The sequence below is a fragment of the Triturus cristatus genome, chromosome 12 (genome assembly GCF_964204655.1).
Source record: "Triturus cristatus chromosome 12, aTriCri1.1, whole genome shotgun sequence".
Lineage (NCBI taxonomy): Eukaryota > Metazoa > Chordata > Amphibia > Caudata > Salamandridae > Triturus > Triturus cristatus.
The window spans coordinates 71,092,257-71,118,950 of NC_140595.1; the positions used below are offsets into that span (position 1 = coordinate 71,092,257).

The window sequence follows — 26,694 nt, forward strand, 5'->3', positions numbered from 1 at the left end:
AGCGCTGCCTAGGCGAGATGTAATAAGGGAACTGAAGACGATAAATTGCTGTATAAGTGTGCACACAGTATCAATCTGGCAAATATCTGGATTGAACAGCTTTGAGAAGCCGATTTCTGCCCAACCGATACCCATGCGTTACATGACGAGCAATCCCACTCCTAAGGTGTACAATGAAGTAAACATGAGCGGTTCTAGGTGCTAAGATAAGTAAAACATCCACAAGAAACAAAGTAGACTATAAAACATTTGAAAAAGTATTTTTAATGCAAATTGAACATACATGATGGATCACTGACCTTTACCTTGAAGGACAGTGTTGGGAGGCACATGACCGGATTTCAAGTCTTACATTCAAGTAATAAAAATGTAATAAATTAAAAAAAGATCAACACTGTAGTGAACATAAAATCCTCCCTACAGATTCTCCTCGCTGCAGATCTTATTCTCCATCTCCAGGTTCTAAAGTTTATTCACTCTGTGAATTGCTTAAAAAACAAACAACTGCGCGTTCCATACATCGGATGAAACACCCTTTCTTTTCATATAGCACAAAGCAAAGACTGCAGAAGAGGGCCATGCTTCAAATGTGTGTACCACTTGCGGCTTCTTTTGGAACCAAGCCATAAAACGGCATCAGCGACATTAACAGCAATAGGAAATGGAGATCATACTTGCTTAAAGTGTGGCAGCCCTGCTCTTACAAAACAATGCTCTCTTTGGCAGCGGCTGCATAATCAACAGAGACAAATGATCCAGGCTGCTCATCTACAAAAGTCTTGTATGCCACCCCCAGATATTTCTACACATCTCACTCTGCCAACTAGCCCTTGCAAGATAACCAGGCAACCAGTAGGACACCCTTGCAGGACATCCATTGTTCATTTTTATGAGGGTTTTTGGAGGGGGTGGGGGTAGTGGGATATGGCTCACTGCTAAGAGGTGAAAATTATCCTTTGGAGAGGATAAGTAGTGACTATTCCACCTCCCCCATCCAATGTAGCTGGACACCCATGAGCTGGCACCCATCAGGAGAGAAGGCTCGGGACATGCATACAAGCACAGAGTTAGGGCGTACTCCGGGCTGCCGTAGAGGGGATCTGTCTCAACAATGAGTCACAAAAGTTAAAACCGAAGTAGCAGAAAGTAATAAAAAGTAACTGGCTTTTGGACATGGACAGCTATAAACATGAGGGAAACAAGCAAAAAGAAGAACTTCTGAAGGATTCGAAAGTAAAGTCAGGAACAAAGAGAGGAAGTGAAAAGCAAGGGTGACCTACAAAGGATACTATATAAAAGCAAATGAGAGAAACTGCACAGGCCACAGAAGAAAAGTGAATGGTATGGAAAGAAAAGGTGGAAGAAATTAAACAGGTAGAAAGCATTGAGGTCAGAGCGAGAAATGGAATGAAAAATGCAAATATTGCTGTAGACGAGACAAGCAACAAACACAAGAGAAATATGGAGAGCAAAGTAAAGAAAAAACAAGGGCAGAATCTTCTGAAAAATGGTTAAAAAAGAAGAGATAGGAATAGCGGTACAGATAAAAGAGATGAAAGCAGAGCAGTAGGCAAAGTCGCATAAGAGAATGAAATCAAGAAAAGGAGAGCGGCAATAGAATGAGGTGATGGGGCGAAGTGCTGAACTGAAACATCGAGCTAAACAATGGAAAGGACACTCACAGCTGTAGAAAGACAAGCCAGAGGAGAAACATTCCAGGATAAAATTAATAGATCACATTGTGGAAGATGAAAATTCACATGGGCAAGACATGCTGAGGAAACCAGGAGACAGAATGTGGTAATTGCTAAGGAGCACAGATGGAAAGCTATGCACTTCTTTGAGATTGGTAGATCCAAATGTCAAATGCAGGAGTTACATTAATGTGAGACTAGCGGAGAAGAAAATAAGACGTACTGGGGTTCTATTTCGGAAAATATTCCAAAGCTGCTACATACCTGAACAGCCAAATACCACCCAATTGTCCCTATAATCCAGGTGTCTCTTAATTAACCACAGATGCAACTTTGTACGTCCCTCAAGGCCGGAAGCCAAGGCTATTTTGCAAGTATGAGTCCTTTTTCATATCACTTAAAAAAATAATAATAATAATACCGAAACAAAAGTAAAGTGCTATAAAGGGAAAATGCTAAATCCAATTGTTACACAATCTCCCTCCCCTATTTTTATCCTTTAAATCCTTCCTGTCAGTCAACTCAATCTCTACATTTTTGCCGGATGGTCATCCTATGCTGAAAAAAAAGCCCAAAAACTAAAGCACAACAGCCAAAAGCGCAGAAAATACATTCAGAGAGAAAAACAATTGTGATTCTACTAGCCTGGTATAACGGAATAGAAAAATAAGTTGTAGTTATTGACTAAAATTTTATAGCTGAAGTTCGTACATAGGAACCTTCTTAGAGTATAATCAAAAAAAAGCACCATATCTCATGAAGACGATCATGACCTATAAACACTTCCTTTAACCTATGCTTCAGAGATTGAACATTTCCAGACATTTATTATCAAAATTCCACGTGAAATGCATCGCGGCATGGCGTAGAAGCTTTATTGCCCCTCTCCTTTGCTCTAGATCTTTTCTGAAAGAGCTTCATTTTCATGTTCATCAATATCTGGCTTTACAGGCTCTTCGGAATGCCGCCTGCAATCCTCCTCGATGGACCCAGCCTGGTCCTCTGGACATGGGGAGGAGTCTGTCAGTTCTTCTACTTGAAGCCTGGGATTGGTCAGCTGGTCCTCTCCCTCAAGTTGAGAAGAAGGTCCATCTGAATCTTTAAGGGGTTCGAGGCAGCCGACAGGAGCCATGACCAAAGGGGAAGGAGGCAGCTCCTTCTGCAAAACAGGAAGTTGGTAAACTATGGTTAGGTGCCTGCAAACCACACTAAGAAGATATTACACTGAACAGGAGGAAGCTGCAATGAGGACTGATGGGAAGATGGAGCTTGAGACATAAGACACAATCTAAGGTGCATTCTTTTTAATTATTCTATTACAGCGCTTTAGATCATATTGAAAAGTTTAGGATGGAGAAGTTCACACGGTGGTACACGTAAGGCTAAATGGGTAGGATATACACTCAGGCTTTCCAGCCAAGACAATTGCTCTTACCAAGTACACCACCAATGATTTCTCCAACCATTATAAATAAGAAGGGAATGCACAGCAAATTAGGTTTTACTGGGGTTATCTCACAATAACAAGGAGTAGTTGCTTGCAGAAGAGTGGTTAGGTATGGCAAGTCCCTATTCCTACATATCTAACTACTATCTCTTGCGCTGATGATGGCACACCTGCCCACCAGCTCACAAGATAAATGTGCATTCTGTCTTAGAATATAATGTTGTTGTGATGTGAAATTTAACTCGGGAGGCAACATATTGCATGCCGCTCGGACTACTCCATAGAATGACTTTCTGTGCATTGGCTGTTGTGTTTTCAGGTATTGTGTTTTCAGGTAATTCTAGAAGTGTTGGCTGACAGCTAATGCTCCCTGAACCACTGGAGGTGGTGAGTAGGTTGATTAGGAAGGGTATTCACGCAACAGGCGGTGTTTATGTATGAGGCACCAGATTTCGAATGTGATTCTGGCTGACCTCAGTAGCCAGTGGAGTTTACTTACTATGGAGTAATGTGGTCCTATCTAGCCACAGAATTAACTAGTCTTGCCACAGAATTTAGAACAGCTCTGAGTGGAACAAGGGAAAGTTGGGGTGCTACTGCCAGGCCGAAGTGGATTCTTACGACTGTACTGCAGTTTTCAGATTTTGATGGGGATGAGGGGTTGGAGTTTTTCAGGTTACTCAGGTGAAAGTTTTCAAATTTTGCCACAACGCGCTATTTATAACAAACACTGGACAGCACAACAATCTATTGTGTTGGTAACAATAGGGAGTGAAGTCCAAGATGGTGTGAGCTGTGCACAGGAAGGACAGCACATCACCAATAAGGCACTCAAATGTGCTGTTAAAAGCAACCGGAGCATCCAATGGAGTTTGGATACATACTCAACAAATGTGGTCTTTTACGCTTTAGCGACTTTCTTTATGGATCTTTTTTTAGTTCAGATATATTTATGAAGATGTAAAGAGTTTTAAAACTAACCAGAGACATAAAATGCAGGAGCATCTGCAGGAGGAAATAAACCAGAACAATGAGACAATGAGGGAGCGGACAACCAAGTGAAGTCAAAGAGCTATGTCCACAAAAAGCAGTAATAAGGCACCGGGGCCTTCCACAGAATGATGCCTCTATGTAGCATTGAAAAGATCAGTAACCTGAAAAGAATAGGACAGTCCAAAGGATTAAGCTCCCAAAATTATTGCTGTCGCAGTGTTTACTATTTACGTTATGAGCAAACCCAATTAAAGTTGAATGACCACAGAGGTAGTTAAAGCCAGTTACAGCAACAGGGTTGCGAAAACCTCGGTTTGCCCTTTGCAAAGCAGTGCCGACTTGCTTCACAAGGAACAGTCCATCTCAAGATGCTGAGGCCTCAACCCTTGGAGAAAGCACCCCAGAGAGGCAGATAGGCTGCTTACCATCACAAGAGCAACACTCGGCCAACGCTTGGCACAGCTCTCGGAAATATCAACTGAGGTAAGACTATTTGCTCTCCAAAGTGACAGACTCCAGAGAGGGTGGCACTGGTAAACTCAGCTTACTCAAGTGGTTGGTCTTCAACATTTAAGACAAAGTATTTTAGCGATACACGCCTTGCGGGACAAATGGTTATTCTAAAGGCTCTCTGCACTCCTGGTGAGTCAAGGATGGATGGTGATCAGCAGGTGAGCATTTGCGAACTGGCGGGCTGTCAGTGGTATTACTCAATTGGACTGTGCAAGATTTAATTACGAGATCACATCTAAAACATCAACATTCTCCACCTTAGAGAGAAAGCCTAAATTTTTCTCATCTCCAGTTCGAGGATGAACAAGGCTTATGGTAGCCAGACAAATACTCAATTCACAGAGACAGGTTAGACGATCAGCCACCTAGTCCAAAGAGGACAGTTTTAATCAAGAATCCCGTGGGATAATAGAGTACAGCGTCTCTTTTTAGTAATTAAATTGGCACCTTAAGTTAGCATTGAAAATATGATGCAAATAAAAAAAAATTAAAAAATTCACACCATGATGCAAAAAACGATGCTCATTGTGAGGTGACAAAAACACAGACAACAAGGACAGACAAGAAAAAATGAACTGTATATTCTCAAGTAGTGAAACCATCTTTAATGAGTTAAGAGGCTAGTTCACCCTCCTGCCACCCCCACAACCCATACGCAATCATTAAAACACTTTGCTGAACAACTTGCAAAATCTAACTTCAGAAAATTAGGAAAAAAGAAAAACTTAACTACGAGACTCTTTCGTAACTACAACTCCATTTTGTTTTTTTGTCTGAACAATACTAAGTCGTCTGTCGATGCTACTACTGCTCATCTAAGGCCTAAGGAGTTAAGAGTGCTATCCTCCACAGGCAAGCACAAGTCTGGTCTGGTCGCTGGCCATGTGGCACGCTTACACTGACCCTCAGCAATCGTCAACGGGCCCATGGTAACATGCAGTCAGAAAGCAGCACAGATCCCTCAATTGTGGTCTAATCTCTTGAATAATAGAATATGGACATTTGAAAAACAAATAAAGTGGTGCTTTCATAGAAAGCATTTACATTCAGAGTTTCTGTTTTATGGTTAAAAAAAAGTCAGTTCTTTAAATAAAAAAAGGGAGGACTGAATACATTATGGAATGCCTTCACCAACTCTCCACAAGTGTATCTAATTTAGCTGGTAAATTAAATATTCCAGCACATCTCAAATAGAGATTAAGGTCTATCATGAATGCACTCTTTTCACCTCAAAAGTCTTCTTAAAAGTCTTTTCCAATGTTATACTATATTACATTACGAGAAAAAAAAATGTGCTTTCAGTCACTGCCAATTTCTAATCTCTATCAAAGTCACATTTAATGATTTTAAGCAGTCCACATAAACTATAATTCAGTTAGGGAAGAATGACCGACAGTGGAAAACAATACACTACAAATGAAACAAAAAATGAGAGGTTATTTGTTGAATAGGGTTATAATACTACAATGCTTTACTCAACTTTAATTTTTAGTAAGAGTTTAAAATATTAGTATTTCTTGTAGACACTCATATCAAACTGGTATTCACCACAAAGCCGCTGCCCGTCCAAAACATGGTGAATTCCTTGCGACATAATGAGACGGCAAAGCTGGTGATCAGAGTGCAGGGCACCAGGTACAGAAGAGCCGGCTGACCCATTTGCATCAACGCCAAGGCCACAAAAGTCACGAGGAGTCCAATTCCGTAGGCTGCGTAAGACAAGAAAAAGGCCATTGCTCTTCATCAATCCAGCCAGCAGAAGACAAACATAAATAAGAACAGGCACAGAAATGTGACGTAAAGCAGGTCATCCTTTTGAGACAGCAAGGGTTGCCAACCAAACTAAAGCTTGGGTGGAAAACACATGGACATGTCTGGGGAAAAAACATAACAGGAGATTTCCTCAATCTGCGACAGGCTTCAATGGGGCTAGAAAGGACCCAACAACACCGAGCATGGCAAAAGAGTCTGTACTTCTTTCTCACAGTTACATCTCCCAAAACAATATTGTGAGCAATATATCCATTGAAGAACAGGTTTGTGTCTGGGTGATAGAGGGACTTTCTAAATTTTTGAGGTGGGACAAGGAGGAAAAGAGTTGTCTACAATCTCATCTGCAATAGCAAAGGATATGTTCTCTTTGGAATGTTTAGCAAACAAATTAGCTCAAAATAATATTAAATACAACAGATTTAAGTCATTAGCATGTACAAAAAGTGGAATTTTTTACCATACTTGCTATGTTCAATATTTGTTCAAACATAATGTGTGGAAAGTATCAAATAATAAACGTATGAGATATAGGGAAATCAATCTTATAATATTTTTCAACATGTTCAATAAAGAATTAAGTTAGCATTTCAATTTCTTGTAAGTGTCCAAGAAGACAGAAAACCTGAGATGCAGAGGGTAGGAAACAACAAGGAGCTGGCTTTGATAGTGGAAGCAACGCAGAGCTGGAGGGAGAGGCAGTAGCAACAGAGAGTGGACAAGAGGGGGCTAGTGAACAGGGAGCGGGCAGGAGTGGATAGGAGGGGTGGGATCTACTAGGAGCTGTCAGGAGGGGGTGGGAGCTACACAGAGCAGGCATGGGGGAAGCTACAGGGAGCAGGTGGAAGCTGCAGGAGGAGGGAAGCTAGGTCAGCGGGTAGGAGTAGGGAAGTTACAGGGAGAGGGAGGGGGGAGCTACAGGGAACAGGCTGGAGGGTGGGATGCAACGGTAAGTGGATCGGGCGAATTAGAGGGGAGCGGACAGGAGGGGTGAATCAACCCAGATTGGGGAAGCAACGGTTGGGGGGGATATACGGGGAGTGGGCAGGATCAGAGATGCAAGAGGGAGCGGGTTGAAAGCAATGGGGAGCTGTCAGGAGTTCTGGAAGAAACAGGGAGCAGGCAGGAGTGCAGTAAGCAATGAGAAGTGTGTGGAAGTAGGAAAGCAACCGGAGCAGGTGGGAAAGTGGGAAGCAATGAGAGCTTAAGCAATGGGAGCAAAAGAAACAAGGAGCAGGCAGGAGTGGGGTAAGTAATGAGAAGTGGGTGGAAGTAGGGAAGCAACCAGAGCAAGTGGAAAAGTGGGAAGCATTGAGAGCTTGAGCAACGGGAGCAGGCGGGAGGGTGAGAAGAAAAGGGGAGCTAATGGAAGGGGTGGGAGCAACGTGTTGTATCCTGTTATGTCTTAGTTTCCTGCTTCTCAGCCAGTATGAATGCAATGTAATAAAATGTTCATGAGTGCATGGTTTGTATGAGTTGTCACCTGGAATAAGTGGGGCTGAGCGGCAACATACTGCTCCCGGTGGGCATTCTGACCATCTTACTTGAAACTGAATAAACCAGCTCTTATAATCTACACAACTGGCTACTCGACTTATTACCTACAAGGGCCTTACTCCGCTTTCAAAAAACAACGGTGATCGGTCCGGATGTGGAAGCAATGAGGAACAGGCATAAGGTCTGAGCAAACTGTGAGATGCCCGAGGGGTCAAAGCAATGGGGAGAAGGTGGGAGTGAGGAAGCAACGAGGAGCGACAAGGAGGCGGAAGCAATGGGGGAGGCAAGAGTGAGACAGAGGGTGGAAGCAAAAGAGAGAAGGTGGGAGGGAAGCCGTGGGGTAGTGGGGAGGAAGACGGAAGAAACAGAGTTAAGCAGCGGGCAGAGTCAGCAGATTGGTACTCCAACATATAAAGTGATAGTGTAGCCTACTCAGGGTCTGATCAATGCAGGGACAGCCCATCCTTTTAGGTCTGTGTTTAGAAATTGAAAGATTTCACTCAGCACGCTCAGTAGGTGCATTTGTAGATTAATGTGTAAAACTGATCATCTAGAAAGCAGGTTAGTGTCAAATTCGACCACTAAGCCTTTAGCAGTAGATACTGGAATGGATAAGTTACCAATTTTTATAACAATACAAGACTGACAATTCACTGTTTTAACTAACTAGGACTACTTTGTTTTGTGAGTTTTTAGGTTGAACCAGTTGCTTCCATTTTTAAAACTTGGTGAGCAGACCTAGTTCTTATAGACACAACAGGACGTGGTGGAAAAAAGAACATCTGAAAATGGTCTTGTTTTGTCAACGTAGTCTGTGCCAAAGTCTGGAAACATAGCAAGATTAGATATAGGGGGCCTGGTACACAGAGAAGGTAAACATAAGTCAAACCTGCCTGCCTATACACTTCAGAGTGATTAAATCCAGTAAACATGTAGGTAGTTTTTATCCCTCATAGGTGTGATAACGGTAAGCACTACTCGGGAATAGAAGAGGTAACGGACTACGTCGATAATTTTGCGGAGATCAAACGGATCTCTTGTTGAGTTCCAAATGGGAATGTGCACGCAAAACTGAAGATCGGGAAAGTGACCTTAATTTTGTGACTGCTCTTTATGACATTCCAGGCATAGGACTAGAAATTCAATGCTCTAGGGCAGAATATATAAAGGAAGCTGTTTATATGGGAAATTGAAAAATACAGAAGTACATACAAAAACATTTCGTACATCATCAGAAGATCCGTAATTCCACAAAATCTACAAAATTGCAAAGTGCAGTACAGTATATATAGTATGTACACAAAGTGTCTAGTTAATATTGCATTACACGCCATTACTTGTAACATTCTGTGCCTTTGCTCTCTGCAAAACATTTCAAAGTGTGAGTCAAATAGCAATCACAGCAGAGAATTCATATTATTCAGGAAATTTATCAGGCCAAGAAACTACTATTTGAGTTGTCAAGGTCCTTTCTTTTATAATAAATGTGACATCAACCATATCCTAATGTTATGTTGAACCACCATAGATGTAAAACATTTTTTTTTATACTGTCACACATACACTAATAGAAATTCAAAATCAGGTTGATACAGGAATGTTGTCCTAGCTGATTTTTTTAAAATAACATTGGAATATTTTTTTAATCCTTCTTGCACTGATTATCAGCGTCCCCAGTGGACTTTTTATATGCAATTTTCAAAAATGAAAAATCAAGTTGATACAACATAAAAAGTGTAACATTATTTGATGTAGTTACGTCTGTTCCCTTAATACGAACCAATTGTGCAGGCTACAAAATATATCCTTGAAGACTGCATCTGAATATCAAATCTGTGGCAGTAGGCGACCAATAATCCTACCAAAAGAAACAAACAAGAAACATATTACAAATGTTCACAATTCATCCATCGGAATAAGAACATGATCCAACTTGCAAAAATTAAAAACTGTGAGTTTGAGTCTAAGTCAATCATTCATTCATTTCGTTTGATGGTATCAGGGCTTGCTATATTCAGAAGAAGTGTTTATTGCATTCTGTACATCTAACATTGCACAAACTCTCAGCACTCAACAGGGTTAAGGTATAGATTCTTCAATCAGAATGTACATATTTTGTGGAAAAGCTAAAGCAAGCTCATGAGTAACAATTTGTTCTTTTATGCACCCAGCTCTCGAGGGCCTCTAGATGTCTAAAGTCCTAACCACCAACTGCAAATAGGACTGCCTCCTAACTTGTGCACTGGCCACGATACAAGAAAATGAGCCACCACACAGAAATGACAATGTTACCTACCTCATAATCATCTGTTCATAACTTATAGTGCTGTATTCACATGCTCTGCGTACACCTGCCATCTGGTGTTGGGCTCAGACTTTGCAAGTTGTTTTTGTTTGAAGGAGTCTTTTCGACTAACAAGATAAAGGACAGTTATGAAGAGGCTCAAAGGGAGCACATATTAAGTATGTGAGAACTAGGCTCATGTCCCACTGTGGCATCACAAAAGGAAAAGGAGGGAAAAGGCGAGTAATGCCATTGAGAAATCTGTGGACAACTGCCTGAAAAAGGCTGAAAGAGCAGAGAGGTAGCATTTAACAGTGCTCAAAGCAGAGCCCTGCAAGGCCAAAGAGAGAAGAAACAATAGGACCTCAGAAAGAGGGGTCCACAGCTTTCACTGTGCACCATGCCACAAATTTGTTCCACCGGCAGGCGTATACAGTTAAGGTGAGGGATGCCTGGCTGCCAGAATCACATTACAAACTTCAGGAGGCAAGTCAAATGGAATCCACTGTCGCCGCTCAATCTCCACGCAAGGAGGTGGAGGCTGGACAGATTCGGGTGGAGGACCGTTCCCTGTTGCTGCGACAGAGGATCCTACTGACGAGGCAGTCGGATCGGAGGATTCACTCTCATACTGAGTAGCTCGGGATACCAAACTCTTCGAGCCCAATCCGGTGCCACAAGAATAACTTGGGCCCGGTTGTGTCTGATTTTCTTCAGCACTATGGGTATAAGTGGTATAGGCCGAAAGGCGTACAACAGACCGCAACTCCACTCGCGACGAAAAGTGTCTCCGAGCGAGTGCCGCTTTGGAAACTCCAACGCGCAGAACTGCTGGCATTGCGCGTTCTGTTTGGTGGCAAATAGATCTAACCAAGGTTCTCCCCATTGCTGAAAGAGACCTTGTGCCACCGCCGAGTGAAGATGCCATTCGTGATCCATGATGCACCAGCGGCAGAGTTCGTCCGCCCCGGCGTGCACAGAACCTGCCAAGTGTTGAACCACCAGTAGAATGCCCTGGCAGTCCAGCCATGTCCAGAGGTGCTGAGTCTCTTGACATAGGGTCCACGACCCCACCCCGCCTTGCTAGTTGCAGTACCACATGGCGGTGGTGCTGTTCGAGAACCCCTGCACTACTGTCGTCTTGATAGAGGGAAGGAATGGTTCGAGGGCAAGCAGGACCGCCGTAAGCTCCAACTGATTGATAAGGACCTCGGACTCCGCTGGAGACCAGAGGCCCCTGATCTCCACCTCCCCCATATGGCCCCCCCATCCCCGGAGGGACACATTTGTTACCACTGTGTGCTTAGGTTGGGGAAGGAAGAGGAATCTGCTGCTGACCCAACTCATAGGCCAAATGATCCGGACGCGCTGTTCAGGAAGATAAACCCGAAATCGCAACGTGTCCAGAACCGCTCCGATGAAGAGGAGCTTCGGATGCGACTTTGGCACGTGGATGGAGAACCCCAGCAAATGGAGGAGGTTGGCCATAGTTTAGAGGTGTGAGACGACTGCTCGGGGCGAGCCTGCCGTCAACAGCCAGTAGTTGAGATAGGGGAAGACTGAAACCCCCGCCATCACTTCTGTGAACACCCGAGGGGCACTCGTAAGGCTGAAAGGAAGTACGGTGAACTGAAAGCGGGAGCATTTTGAACTTTTCCTTCCGAAGGAAGTAAGTGACGTACCGGAGGCCTAAAAGAGGACGCAGGCCTTTGTCCTTCTTTGGAATCAAGAAGTAGTGGGAATATCAACCACGGCCAACTACTGGCGTCGGAACGCGCTTGATGGCCCCCTCTGGCCAAGAGGACCAGAACGTCCTCCTGGAGAAGCGCCAAGTGATCCCCCGACATGCGGTGGTACAGAGGGGGCACTGCCGGAGGGGCAGTCCTGAATGGGAGGGAGTAGCCCCCTCCGGGCTATCTGCAAAACCCAACTGTCCCAAGTAATGGTGCGCCAGTGGGGGAGGCGATGGCGAATCGTGCCGCCCACGGCCGTTTGGTGGACCCAAAAATCCCGGTCTAGGAAGGTTTGTAGGCCGTGGTGGCAGGGACGGTGGCGGACTGATCCAGCCGCTGGCTCCGTGACCCACCTCTGTGGGTCCCCTTTCAGCGGCTGCGCAGAGAGTGCTGCTGTGCAGGCCTTTGGCTTTGAAAAGGAACGCGTTTGTGCGCCTCGTCGCTGCCAGTAAAGGAACGAAAAGCAGACCCGAGGGAGTGCGCGCCGCGGAAAGGCCCAAGGACTGGGCCTTTGCCGGGAGTCCTTAAAACGTTCCAATGTGCCATCCGGGTTGTCAACAAAGAGGCACGTGCCATCAAAGGACATGTCCAACAAAGCATTCTGGACATCCACCGAGAAGCCAGTGGCTCAGAGTTAGGCGGAACAGCGGAGCGCCACAGTTGTGGAAATTTCCCTGCCGAGGGAGTCGGCGGTATCAAGCCCACCACGTATAGTAAACGTTGCCGCATCTCTCCCCTCGGAAATTGCTTGGGAGAGTACCGTCCGAGCATCCGGACATCGAGGCAGCACCAGCGCCACTGTGTCCCACACAGAGTGGGAATAGCGGGCCAAAAGGCACGCAGTATGCACTGTCCCGAAGTGGCAGGGCAGAGGTAAAACCTTGTTCCCAGACCGCTCAAATTTTTCTTGGGGTACCCTATCTGGATGTGCGGAAGGGCATGCGCTGGGAGAAGCAGAGGCCTGGACAACCAGACTCTCCGGCGTCGGGTGGTATGTGAGGAAACTGGGGTAGCCCGGGGCCGGGCAATCCCGTCGTGCCACACTCCTATCCACAGGAGTAACAGTGGGAGGCGTGGACCAGGCACCCAAGAGGATGTCTGTAAGAGTGTCATTAAAGGGCAGCAGCGGCTCCTTGGAGGAGGCCCCTGGCCGAATCACCTCAGTCAGGAGATTGGTCCTGAGAGACACCGTAGGGAGCTTGAGGTTAAGAGCCTCAGCCGCCCTGCGCAACACCACAGAAAATGTAACATCCAGCTCCGTAGCCACGGAGGAAGGGGACAGTGTACCGGGGCGTGGAGATAAATCCAGAACTCTCAGATCCTCCACATTGGCATCTTAGTGTGGTGCATCCTCACACTGAGCTGCGAGAGGGTCCTCAGACCCCTCCCAGTCTTTGCCGTCAGCGGCCGGCTGTTTGAGAGGCCGAGAAGGCAAAGGAAAGGGAGAACATTTCCTCTCCCGGGCTAGAAAATGGTGGACAATAGGTCAATCCAAGTCCGTCATGGTCCGGCCATGGAGGCAACGGCGCAGTGTCCGAAGCCGGGCCCGGAGCCAGCCGGCGGCACTGAGGCCGGAGCCAGCCGGCAGGCGAGGCCAGAGCCAGCCGAGGCCAGGAGCCAACGGTGGAGCCGAGGCCAGGAGCCAACGGCACCCCAGGGTATCTTGCCGGCGTAGCCGCAGCCATAGGTGGGGGCACGGAGGCAGAACCACCAAACGGTTCCACGGGGCCCGAAGGAGCTCCGGAGGGACCCGAAGGGGCAAATAAACAGCCCATGGCCGATAGGAACACCTGTATCCGGTGTCACGTACGGCCACGGGGAAGGCGGATAGGCCGCAGGCAACAGCGAAGGCTCCACCGGAGCTGCGGGGGAATGACCACCCGCCCCCCTCCACCGCGTCCCGCGACCGGTGAGGGGTAGGCGAAGAGCGACGCCGTGTCTTCGACCTGCTATGGCGCTTTTAACTTACCTGACCCCGATGCCGATTAACAATGGTGTCGGCTCCGCGACCGGCCCCTCGACTGCCCACGGGCAGGGGACCTTGAGCGGTGCGGAGGAATTGCCAGGCCTCAAAGAGCTGTCGGAAACGCTCCAGCAAGTCTTCGGCGCCATGGCCCGACAACCGGGGCACGTCTCAAGGTTATGGACATACCCGAAGCAGAAGAGACATGACATGCAGGTCCTCTGACATGTTTCGACGGCAGTCCAGACAGGGCCGAGACCCGGACATCCCTACCGCACCAGAATTCGAGTATTCGACAAACAAGAGAAACAAGTTTCAGAAAACAAGTCAAAAATAGGACTAGGAGTACCGCTATCAGAAGGGGTCCCAGATATCCGGGAGGCAAGATGGCCGCCGTGGTGTAGGCTGTGTCACAGCCCGGCTCCCTCTCCTCGCTTTTGGAGAAGATTTCAGAACGGTGATTAATCCCGGAAAAAAAGGGCTGGAGAAATATCTGCATGGAACTCCACATCTAACTAATTTTGTTACTAATCATTAAACTTCTGAATGTTCGTCGGCGCTCCCAAACCCTTCTTTGCCGCCAAAATCTGCAACGGTTGGAAGGTACTTACCAGCCGATACTGGAGAGAAGTCTGTGCTCGCTTCCCCACTGTTCACGTGTGGCGTGTCCTTCGGAGCTCTGTCGGTGGACGTGGTAGCAGCGTTTGGTCCAAGATGCCGCCGAAATCGACGACGCGTAGCGCGAAGACCCAGGCAGCAGCTACGGAGAACTTTCTGCCGGGGGAGCCAGCAGATGGTGCGGTGGGCGCGCAGCGTTCGAGCAACCCACCTCCGAGGAAGGGGGATCGAGGTGCAGGAAAAGAGAAAGCCCGCGCGGGAAAGCATGGAGGAATGACTTTGCCGGAGTTGTTTGGTAAACAGACGGCTAAGGGAGATACTTTGTTGCAGACTGAACGGAATGAACAGACAGGTGAGACATGTTTGACTCTTTCTGATGCTGGCAACATTGTGTCCGGCAGTATTTCACCGTTGGCAGAATCTGCTGCTTTACCTCCACCTATCCCGGAAAAAACAGCTTCAGTGGTGGCGCAATTAACAGATGAAACCCGGGCATTCTCTGAACCTTGCAGGGGGGTTCTGGGAGTTGAAGTATCTAATACCTCTCTCTCTAAAGACTCAATTGATGATCTTGTTGGTTTAACAGCTGAAACAGTCCCAGCAGAGTTGAATAAGGAAGTGCTACTACAGGTTAATGCTGGTTCTCAAGAAATCACTGAGAATTTCTATTCCCTGTCTGATTTTTCATCGGATGAAAGCAGCAAGGAATGGTCTGAGAATGAGGCAGAAAATAGCACGGAGAATGAAGCTGACTCAAGTAAGGTCTCTCCGATTACTACAGTAAAAAAAGTTAAAAAAGGAAAGGAATGCCCTGTAAATGGTAATATATCCATAGGATCCATAGGATCTACAAAAACTGGCCCGATTTCGGAAGAAACTTCTGCTTTTGGTACTGAAAGTGATTCTGCCATACAACCATCTGAACATGGGATTACGTGGTCAACAATTTACAATACTATGTTGGATCATAGGGCCGAGATCAAAGCAGAAAATGTTCGTATGCAAGCAACCTGTAGGAAAGTGCAAAATTCTGTGCGACGGGTAATTAAGATTTGTTCGGACACAGCTTTAAGAATGACTGAAGCAGAGTCAAGAATCTCGGCTCTAGAAGATATAGTAGCGGCGCAGAAAACTGAAATCAGCACTATATGTGATCATAAGGATGATGTAGTATTCAAACTGGCAGAATTAGAAAATCAGGCCAGGAGAAAGAATCTTCGTATTTTGGGCGTTCCAGAGAAAAAAGAAGGAGTCGATGTTCGAAAATTTGTGTGTGATTTATTTGTTGAAGCCTTTCCGGAACTTATTTCATGGGACTGGTCTATAGAGATTCAGAGGGCCCATAGGATTCCTTTTAATGTGAGGAAAGTGAGGTTGGGAGAGGCAGAGAAACCTCGCGCTATTTTGGTTCGATTCAATAACTTTCTGGCTAGAGAGGCTGTGTTTGGCCTGGCTAGACCGGATAAGAAAAGACTGGCAAAAGATTGTTATTTTTTTGTCAGACCTGATTTTTGTAAGGAAACTGTTTCAAGACGCTGGCATTTACGACAGTTAATATCTAGGTTTCAAGAGAAAGGTGCTGTCGTCTATTTGCAAAATCCTGCCAAGCTGAAAGTTATGTATAAAGGCCAAACTAGGTTTTTTTTCCCGAGGTTATGGCCGCTGAATTTCTACATTCCTTGTAACATAGGATTTAATATGTATAAGGGATCTGGTCCCTATTAAGGTTCTCCTTGCAGCTGGGGGAGGGAAAGCTGTAGACCATCTTATTAGGGCTGCTTGTCCCTATGCCTCATGTGGTGGTTTGGGTGGGATGGGTGGGTTGGGTGGGATGTGGGGGGCGGAGGGGAGGTTTGGGTTTCTGGGGTTGTGGGGGGGTGTTGAGGGAAGGGTGCACGGGGGGTGAAAAATCATCAACTGCCTGGACACACAAATTTTTTGAGTTGGGAAATTCTAATTTTCATGTTAAGGGTAAAAAAAGCTATAAACAACATATCTTAATTACTTCGGTTGAGTATTGTGAGAAGATGTTGGTCTTATTAATCAAACCCGGTTTCTCAAATTGGTCTCATGGCTAAGAAAATAAAAATGTGTTCACTTAACATTTGCGGGCTAAACGATGTGAAAAAAAGAGGTTTTTACTAAATTTATTCAGATTATAAATGTTGATTTACTTTGCTTACAAGAAACTCATATTCCATGGGCTAAAAGGAACTGCTTGAGGAAACTTGGATTATAACTGATCGCATGTTCTAAACAAACAGGAGTGAAGAGGGGAGTTGCTACCCTCATGAAACGAGGTCTGGGGGTATGTGTCAAATCGGCAGTGGATAAATGGGGGCGTTGGGCGATCAGTCTATGTCAGATTGGACATTGCAGATTTACAGTATGCAATCTTTATGGACCTAATCTGGATGATACGGAACTTATTCATTTTCTTAACCTCGAGCTAGCTCAATGGCCTCAGCCTTTAGTGTTATGTGGAGACTTGAATATCCATCTCGATGCTAATTTAAATATTAGGACATTTTCATCATATAAGGGTAGGAAGCCCCGTTTATTTACAGCGTTAAGGGATTTAATTATAGATCATGGTCTGTTTGATACTTGGAATGCAACTCATGTGAATGACTTAGGATATACTTTCTATTCCGCTCCGCACAAAAAATTCGTTAGATTAGATTATTTTTTTGTCTCTTTACAATATCGAGGTAAAATTGAGTTAGAGATTTTACCTAAACTTATATCTGATCATAATCCTTTAGTTTTGGGATTTTTTATTGATGCACAAATAGATAATAGACAACCTCTATGGTCTTTTGAACGGAGCTTGCTCGGAGATAGGGAATATCGCCAATTTATGGTTAAAGTGTTACAGGAGTTTTTTTTGCTCAATAAAGGCACAGCATCCATACAAACTATATGGGATGCTTTTAAAGCAGTAGTCCGAGGGGAAACTCTTAGCTTCTCCCTATCACGACGTAAACAACTGTTAAGTAAATATAAAGAAGATTTTAGGATGGTTATGTTATCCGAACAGAAACTGGCTGAGACAATTAGGTTGGGTAAGGATCTAGAATGTGCTCAAAAAGAACTTGCTGTGAATAGGGCTAGAGCGTATTCTAATCTGGCGGATAAAATAGCCTTAAAATATAAACAATATAAGGAGCTGGCATACGAATTTGGCGAAAAAACTGGAAAAGTTCTGGCTAAAAGAATAAGGCAAAAAGCTGCATATAATGATATAACAAAAATTAGAGACGTTAATGGGGTTTTGCAAGAAACGAGAGAAGGGGTTCTGGGGGCGTTTCAAAACTTCTATCAATCCCTCTATAAACCTCCGTCTACTGAGATTTTAGACTATGATGGGAAGGATTATTTGTCGGGTATTCCAACCACAGGACTTACCGAAGCACAGGCAATATGTTTAAGGGCCCCAATAACGTGGGAGGAAGTTGAAAGAGCTATATTAGCATTAGCTCTGGGCAAAGCAATGGGTCCGGATCAGATCCCTTTGGAGTTCTATCGTACCTTTAGGAATATGCTAAAAAATGATTTATTGCTAGTGTGCCAACAAGCTTTTTTGGGTAATTCTCCGGCTTCTTGGTCAATGGCCACTATAGTAATTTTTTTGAAGAAAGGGAAGCTAGATACGGATATGGGATCTTATAGACCTATATCCCTCCTTAACGCGGATAGCAAAATTTACTCCAAAATTATTGCAAACAGATTAAATAATCTTATGCCTCTACTGGTATCTAAGAGACAACATGGATTTATTTCACGGCGTGATACGATAGATCATATTAAGAGGATTATTTCTTTATTAGATTGGGCGCAAGCTACGAGTTCTTCTGTCGCAGTAGCTTTATTGGACGCTGAAAAAGCGTTTGACCGGGTATGTTGGAAATGTTTGTGGTCAACTTTAGTTTGGAAGGGCTTTCCGGTGGAATTTATTAAGGCTATTCAGGCTTTATATAAAAATCCAAAAGCAGCGCTTCGTATAGCAGGCCAACTCTCTGGTAATATCATAATCACTAGGGGGACAAGGCAAGGCTGTCCTACATCGCCTCTGCTATTTGCTTTGTATATCGAGCCATTTTTAAGTAGCCTGGATGATAATGCTGGAATAAAACCAGTTTGTATACATGACATAGCTTACAAGGTTTTTGCATATGCAGACGATATAGCTATTGTTACCTCAGATATTAAGTCTGCCCTCCCCAAGTTAATACAAGCTTCGGAGTGTTTTGGTAGGTACTCTGGATATAAGCTTAACGTTGCTAAGACCCAACTGCTTCACTCAGAGTTTGGATGCCCACAAGATATGCATTTCGAGGCGGAATCTATATATCTTGGAATAAAAATAACTGCTGATATCGACAAAATTGTTCAAATAAACACTGATACTGTAATTGCCTCTGCTAACAAAACCTTAGAGAAATTGGATAACCTTCATTTATCACTATATGGTCGCAGTAACGTTTTGAAATGCTTATTTTTCCAAAGTTCTTGTACCTATTTAGAACTATCCCACTCTTATTCTCTATGTCCATATTTAATCGGATTGAAAGAATGTGTTCCAGGTTTCTCTGGAGCTATCATAGATCTAGAAGAGCTTTAAAAAAATGTACTTTACCTAGAGATAGAGGGGGTTGGGCAATTCCTAATTTTCAATTATATTATTGGTCCATTTTTTTTACAGAATATGGGTGTCTTATTGTCTAAAGAAATTTATTTGGATGAGGCAATAAGACCTTCAATCTATGAGATGCTACTGGGACAGGAAGCTCGTCAATGTTTAGTTCGCATTATTGAACAGAGTTATTATAAGAAAACCAAATTTAAAATAGTTTTAACCGTTTTTGAGATCTGGAAGAAAATTAAAAAGAAAAATTGGATTTACTACTAATTTAAACTATTATACACCTTTAATTAATTGCCCTTTGCTACCAGATATCTTTAAAGACCCTATTATGCATAGATGGCATCGGGCTGGCATAAGTCAACTGGGTGATTTGATGGAGGGCCAACATATAGCGTCTTTTTTGTCTTTACAACAAAAATATGGTCTCTCACGATTAGAATTCTTTAAGTTTTTACAAGTTCGGAGTTTTTTTAAATAGAAATTGTTCTGAAAATCAAAATGTGTTTCAGAAGGTCAAAATTATTGAAGCACTTCGGAAACGACCAAGAATTGGCCATATTTATCAATTGTTGATGGCGAATTATCAAGATGACATACCGATGCTGGAAGATAAATGGATAAAGAAATTTAATGTGCAAAGACTTGACATGCATAGAGTTATAGAAATTTCTCTTAAAACGCTTTATAATGGATCATTAATGAGTCAACATTTTATGTCCATGTATGATTTATACTATACACCTGCTAAACTAACGAGATGGGCACCAGGTAGAGTGAACAAGTGTAACTGTTGTGATTTAAACGCTGCAGACACGATACATATGTTTTTTTTGTGTCCAAAGTTAAGTCAATTTATTAGAGACATAGAGAATTTCTTGTCAAACTATTTAGGTGTCCAAACACAAATATCAGCAGAACTTGTTATTTTGGGTGTACAAACTAGCAGCGTTTGTTTAAGAACTGATTTGGAGGATAGATTTTTATTTATATGCATGTCAATCTTTCGTTGCTGTATCACTACGCACTGGCTGGATGTTGAACCACCCGTCTTTAGCTACTGGCGAGCTAAATTACTGTCTGTTTATCATTTGGAAACTGCTGTTTATAAAACAAAGGGCAAGAATAGAAGGGCACTTGGGTTAAAATTATGGTCTCCAGTTCTCAATTGGCTATGAATAGAATTTTACGTTTCTGTATTGGTTATGTTGTGATCTATTTGATGATATAACTAATTGGCTCACATTTAATATAATGTTTGTGTCCTGGCTTTTTGATGATATAAAAATCAATAAAGAAAATGTTTTAAAAAAAAGGAGTACCGCTATCCTCTTGGATCTGCGCTTGCTGGCGCGGAAAAAGAAAGAACTGACGTCAGCGTGCGTGGGCGCGTCGAAGTAGCTCCGACGACATCTCGACGGCTACGACACCAGCGATGTACGCAGAGCCGCACGACGACGCCTACCGACGCGCAGGGGTACTGCTGACGAGGGACTTTCCGAATCCAGTCTGACGCCTTGGGATATTCTAAGGTAAGGAATCTATCACTAACGTGTCTCTTTCAGATCTGGGAGACGAGTCAGGCTGAACCAACCAGAGGGCTCAGGTATCATGGTGGCAGGCTGGAATGATCAGTCAGCCAGCACACTAGAGGGCTGGCAGGTGTCAGGGGGTACTCTAGGTACCCTCTGGGTGTATGTACTAATAAATATATCACTAGAATCAGTGTGGGTTTATTAATACTGGGTGTTTGATACTAAACACCGTGTTTCAGTAAAGCCATTATGTAGTTGGGAACTCGTTTTGACCAGTGCCCAGTACATACCTTAAGATGGCTTGCCTGCTCACTTGCAATATCCAGTAATAGAACTAGACATCACAGGGGCATATCTGCTCATGCAGATAGGTCCTCACATAAAATATAATGCACCCTGCCTTAGGGCTCAAAGGCCTGCTGTAGGGGTGACTTACATTTATTAGATACAGTGACTTTGGCATCACACAAAAGGAGTGTGCTATGTCATGTTTTCACTTATGGTTTGCACCATGTCACCCAGCCTACAATGGCAGTCTGAGTGGAATTTGTGTGTGGGTCCCTTAGGAAGGCACTTATGCCCTGGGTACCTGGGATACCATGTACTAGGGACTTACAGGGGAGCTAATGTCCTTAGCCAACTGGAGCATAATTAGACAACACCTTGTTTTGGGGAAGGAGCACTGGCACAGAGGTCTGGTTAGCAGGCCTCAGAGCACTGTCAGCGTCGAAAATCCGCATCTATGGGTTCCAGAGTAGCGTGCTACTCGCCGAAATAGTGCTTAAACACCTTATATGGGGTAGTAAGCGCTATATAAATGCAAACGTTTTTCCTGGTCTATCTCGTCTATATGTTTCTCAATCCAAATAACGGACTAACATATCCACCACTCAAATTACTTTCCTATTTCACTATACTAATTCACCACTAATCTTTTATGGGTTCCAGAGTAGCGTGCTACTCGCAGAAATAGTGCTTAAACACCTTGTCAGGGGTAGTAAGCACTATATAAATGCAAACCTTTTTCCTGGTCTATCCCTCCTCTATCTTTCTCAATCCAAATAACGGACTAACATATCCACCACTCAAATTACTTTCCTATTTCACTATACTAATTCACCACTAATACTTTAGGGTTTCCGAAGTAGCGTGCTACTCGCTGAAAAAGCGCTTATATAAATGCAATTACAATACAATCTAGTAGCTAAAATGGGAACAAAAAGTGGGGAGGATAACTGCAACAAAAGCCTAGTTTCCTTCACAAGGTACGTACCACTTGAGCCCAGAAGGCAGCAATCTTAGGGCATAGCCATGGAAGAAGTCCGCCGTAGGGGCAGCACATCTAAAGCAGATGGGGTCAGATGGTAGCCCATATTTGAATAGGCTGGCAGGATCGTGATATGCCCCATGTAAATATTTGAAATGGATCCGTTGATACTTCCCATTAGAGAGATATCTTTTGTAAGCGCACAACAGAAGGACAATTGTTTATCAGTAATATCGAGGGCTAAATCAGCCAACCATTGCATACGGGTCTGCCATTCTGGTTCAGAAGCAGCCTAAGAAATCATAGAGTACATGTGGGTTACAATGTGTGTGGGCACGTGATTGGCCAGCAGGAAAGACAAGCGCTGCAAATCCTCTGTGGCCTCAGGAAAAGCAGGGAGCAGCTTCTTTAAGACATATTTGAGGTTAATGTAACTAAGCACATCTCCCACAAGAGAAGAATTTGAATCAATGAATTCCTCCAAGGAAAGGAGCTTATGATTAGGAAACAAATCTCCCATTAAGCGAAACGGTTAACGTCCCAACACAGTAAAGAGCGCCGAATAAGAAGCGACATGTGGGAACAGATAATGGGCGACTTCAGCCTGCATTGCAAACCGGGAGCAAAGTCCACTGAGGTCTGCCAGCCACATCAACGCCCAGCTCGAGCATTTAATCGTATAAATCTCCCTATCTGGACGGGACGATTGGGTGTAGCGATATACTTGCATAGGAGCCAGATCCGACAAGCCACATTCTAAATCTACATGCAGTGCCCAATGGACATTATAGATACAATGGTGAGCAAACTGTGCTTGTGCCACTAGATAATACAATTCAAAATTCGGTGCCTCAAAGCTCCCCTTGTCATAAGGCTTTTGTAGCCTAGCCCACCCAATCCTTGGTTGCCTGCCAGCCCATGCTAAGGTAATCATAAGGGAACGTAATTGAGAAAAGAAGGATTTGTGAAGAATAGGGATATTTTGAAATGGGTAGCTTAGGCAGGACGACCATTTTCATTAGGGCAACTCTACCAGCAACCGATAGGGGCAACTTAATTCACCGCTGAATTGAGTCTGTAATCCAAGATTTACACGTACCATAGTTCGCCCTCATAATGGTATCTATTTCTCTGTGGTACATGACACCAAGATAGCAAATCGGTTCTGTCGTCCAGCATAGGGGAAAGTCAAGCTCCTGTTTGGCAGTGGAATTTATGAGAGGCACTAAGAGTGATTTATTCCAATTAATTTGAAGCCCAGACCACCGCCCATAAGCAATAATGTCCCGGATGAAGGGTAAGTTGTCAGCAGGATTGCAGACAAAAAGCTGAATTTTCTCCGCGTACATAGATAAAAAGACATTCAGTCTACCAAATCTAATGCCCCTGTGGTGATCTAGATCTCGCAACAGGCAAGCCAAGGGCTCCATAACAATGGCAAAGCGGAGAGGCGATAAAGGACACCCCCTGCCTCCTGCCCCGCTCAACAGGGAGCAGGTCTGCCAATAAATCATTCACCCGCAACCTAACCCGTGGAGTAGTACAGATAAGCCAAACCCACTGTAAATAGGCCTTACCCACATCAATTCACTCAAGGACTGCGTACATATAGCACCTTTCAATAGAATCAAATGCTGGAGCAGCATCTAAGAAAGTCTGACCTCGAGTTGGGGATCCAATTGGTGTGTAACAGCAAAAAGAGTAAGGAGATTGTCTGCTATGGAGCGGCGAGGGATGAACCCCAATTGGTCAGGACGGACTAAAGCATACATCAACGGTAGAAGCCTATTAGCAAAGAATTTAATAAGGAGTTTGCTGTCCACGTTAATGAGGGATAAGGATCGGTAAAAGCCATATTGATTAGTGGGCTAGCCTGGTTTTAGAAGCACAATTCTAATAGCTTCTGCCACAGAGCAAGGGAGGCGGCCCGTCCTGAAAGATTCCTCATACACAGCGAGAAGAATTGGGGCCAGTTCCACAGCATAAGTTTTGTAAAACTCACCCGGGAGACCATCACTCCCGGGAGCTCTCCCATTATTTAAGTGAGCAATAACCTCTTTATTTTCTTCCGGCGTAATTGGTTGATAAAGACCCTTCCCTCTGATCAGAAGTGGGCCATGCCAGAAAGGCATCATCCAGGAACTCATGGATAGCAGGCGGAGGGTCCAGAGCAAGGGAGCTGTTTAAGTGTTTATAATAAGCAGTAAAGCCTTCCAGGAGAGCTCTCGAGCCATGAAGCAGCTGTCCATCCTCTCCCAAGATTGCATGAACATGATTCACCACCCAATTAGGATGAATCATTGATGCAAGGGTGTCCCCAAGACTGTTTCCCTCACCATAGGAGTGGGAACCCTAATACTTGCTACAGAAGCATATCTTCCTGCCAGCCGCAACCTTGTATTCCCAATTTAAAATGCAGAGATTCCAGGACTTGAATGTCCCTATCTCGAACTTATGCCTCTTCAAGTGCCTTGATAGCACATTCTAGCTGCCGCAGCTCACCTCTAAGGGAGTTCAGGATTCCACCACTTTTGCTGATGCATTCTCCCCGGACTACTACCTTACAGGCCTTCCAGAGGGTCAAGGCCAAGCTCACAGAGCCCTCGTTTCCACTTAAGTAATTGCTAGTGGCATTGCGTATTTCTCCCCTAAATACACTATCCAGTAAATTCTCCAAGGGGAGCTGCCAGAGTCTAGTGGGTGGCACCTTTCCCAGAAGCTCCAGTAACAGAACCACTGTGGAGTGATCTGATAATGTTTGGGCCAAGTGAGTACAAGCAGTAGTCCACCCAATCATGTCCTTAGTGCCAGATCATGCATCCAGTCTAGAGGAAGAGCCATGTACAGATGAATGAATTGTGTAGTTACGAATCTGAGGGTGTAAGGCCCTGCAATTATCAACCATGTCTTTAGCCTGGAGCAAGTCAGCCAAGACACCACCCGCCTTATTATGGGAATGAGTCGTACCCCTGGTGCAGCCCATAGATACGTCCAAGACTGCAATATGGTCTCCCCAACTTAAGCCACGCTTGCACATGAAGCGAGCAGAGGCGCAAAATGATTTGTGCAAAGAAATCAGGAAAATCTACATTGGGGGGCATACGATTTCACTAAAGCAACATGTACAGAGTCAAACATTACCAGAACCAATAAGAACCTTTTGAACCATACGAGCCTTATGGGTCAGAAAGTGTGAGCAGATAGTGACAGTTGAGTGATCTGTGAATTAAAATAGCCACCCCTTGTGAATCGGCTGAATAGGAAGCTAAGTATCTATGATCCCCACCAGGACTTGGCCAGAGGTGGCGTCAAGCCAGGAGCAAAATATGTTCCTTGAAGAAAGGCCACACTGATATTATGACAAGTCAGATAGGCTAAAATGTGGCAGCATTTCCGTGGATTGCCAAGGCCTCTAATGTTCCATGCAACACATTTTAAGGTCATGTGGAGGCTTGATAAAAAAAATAGCTGGCATGGAGCTGGTACAGCCTCTATAAAGACCGCACTGGGCAAGTCGGCAGCTCTAGATATAGAGTAAACAGCAGGAGCTAAGGGGAAAGCATGTTGAAAACAAACAGTAACAAACCCTCTGACATACCCTCACCCACACTGGGCCACAATCTCCCTGTAAATGTACTCTAGTCGAATAACCTAATCAAGTACAGAACAGCAAATACCTATGCAGCAAAACAAACAGGCATATAGTCTAGAAGGGCCCGAGAACCTAATAACCAATAGTTCTGTACAGTCCTCACAAAAGCAGGGGGAACAATAGTACCCTTTACCCAGACGGATTTTTGTTAATGGCAATTAAAAAGGCACGGGTCAAAACCCCATGACTGTATTGAACAAGCACACCACTCAGCAAAGCTAATCGCATCCGCCTACAGATGAGATCCGGCTGAGCACATTCAACATCACTCAGACCATGAACCCATTAACTGGAATCAACTGAAGGAGGACTTAAGGCAGCTCTGCAGTAATTATGGAGCAGGAAAGAAGTCTCCTTTGGCTCAGAAAAATCAATGTCTTGCCCTTGAGTGTGAAACGGAACCCGGCTAGATACAACATCGAGCAGGAGATGTTGAGTTCCTGTAGCTTTTTCTTGAGTGGAGCAAATTTGCCCTGTGCATCGTGCACACTCTGGGTAAAGTCAAAAAAGATATATGAGGACATGCCTTCATAAGTGAGAGAGTGAGTCTCCCTCACCAGAGACAGGATAGTATGACGATCTTTATAATTAAGCAATTCAGCAATAACAGGTCATGGAGCGGTGCGCGCGTTCCACAACAAGCATGCACTAGAGGGAGTCAGATTAAAAAATATCTCCTTCCTCCCCATCGCTGTAGTTTCAGCAACGCCCAGAATGCAGAGGTTGCTTCTGCATGAACAGGCCTCCAAATCTTCATTCTTGAGTTTGATACATTCCATTTCCTTAGCCATTTCTTTGATCACAGAGTTATGTTGTGCCATATCATCTATCTCTACGATTCTATGCTCTGTGTGATCAATGCGCTGTTAGGGACGATTGAAGCAGAGGCGTAACAAAGGCCCCCGCTGTGTGGGGTGGCACTCTGGCTTACCCATACAAGAGGGGGCCCCCTCAGCCCCTACACATGTGAGTGTGTGGGGCCCCTTTAGCATATCTTGCAGGGGCCCCCCCGTCACGTTTTGTTACGCCACTGGATCGAGGCACTCCTTCATGTCATCCATATGGCAGGTGAGGGAGTCAATT

The 26,694-nt window shown here is 44.5% G+C and overlaps 1 protein-coding gene across 2 annotated transcripts in view; it reads right to left on the reverse strand.

Annotated features, from left to right (window-relative positions):
• Nucleotides 1–244: 244 nt before the first annotated feature.
• The window catches only part of SPPL2B (signal peptide peptidase like 2B), a 116,313-nt gene continuing 89,863 nt past the window's right edge, over nucleotides 245–26,694 (reverse strand). Inside the window, exons 14-16 of one of the 2 annotated variants that reach the window (XM_085639663.1) lie at nucleotides 9,695–9,772; nucleotides 6,196–6,356; nucleotides 245–2,853 (exon numbers count right to left, since the gene is read on the reverse strand). In XM_085639663.1, coding sequence (XP_085495789.1) covers nucleotides 2,590–2,853; nucleotides 6,196–6,356; nucleotides 9,695–9,772 — 503 coding nt within the window. In that variant the 3' untranslated portion in view covers nucleotides 245–2,589. Of the gene's footprint in view, nucleotides 2,854–6,127; nucleotides 6,357–9,694; nucleotides 9,773–26,694 lie in introns of both variants that reach the window. The other variant, XM_085639664.1, reaches the window with a different exon arrangement.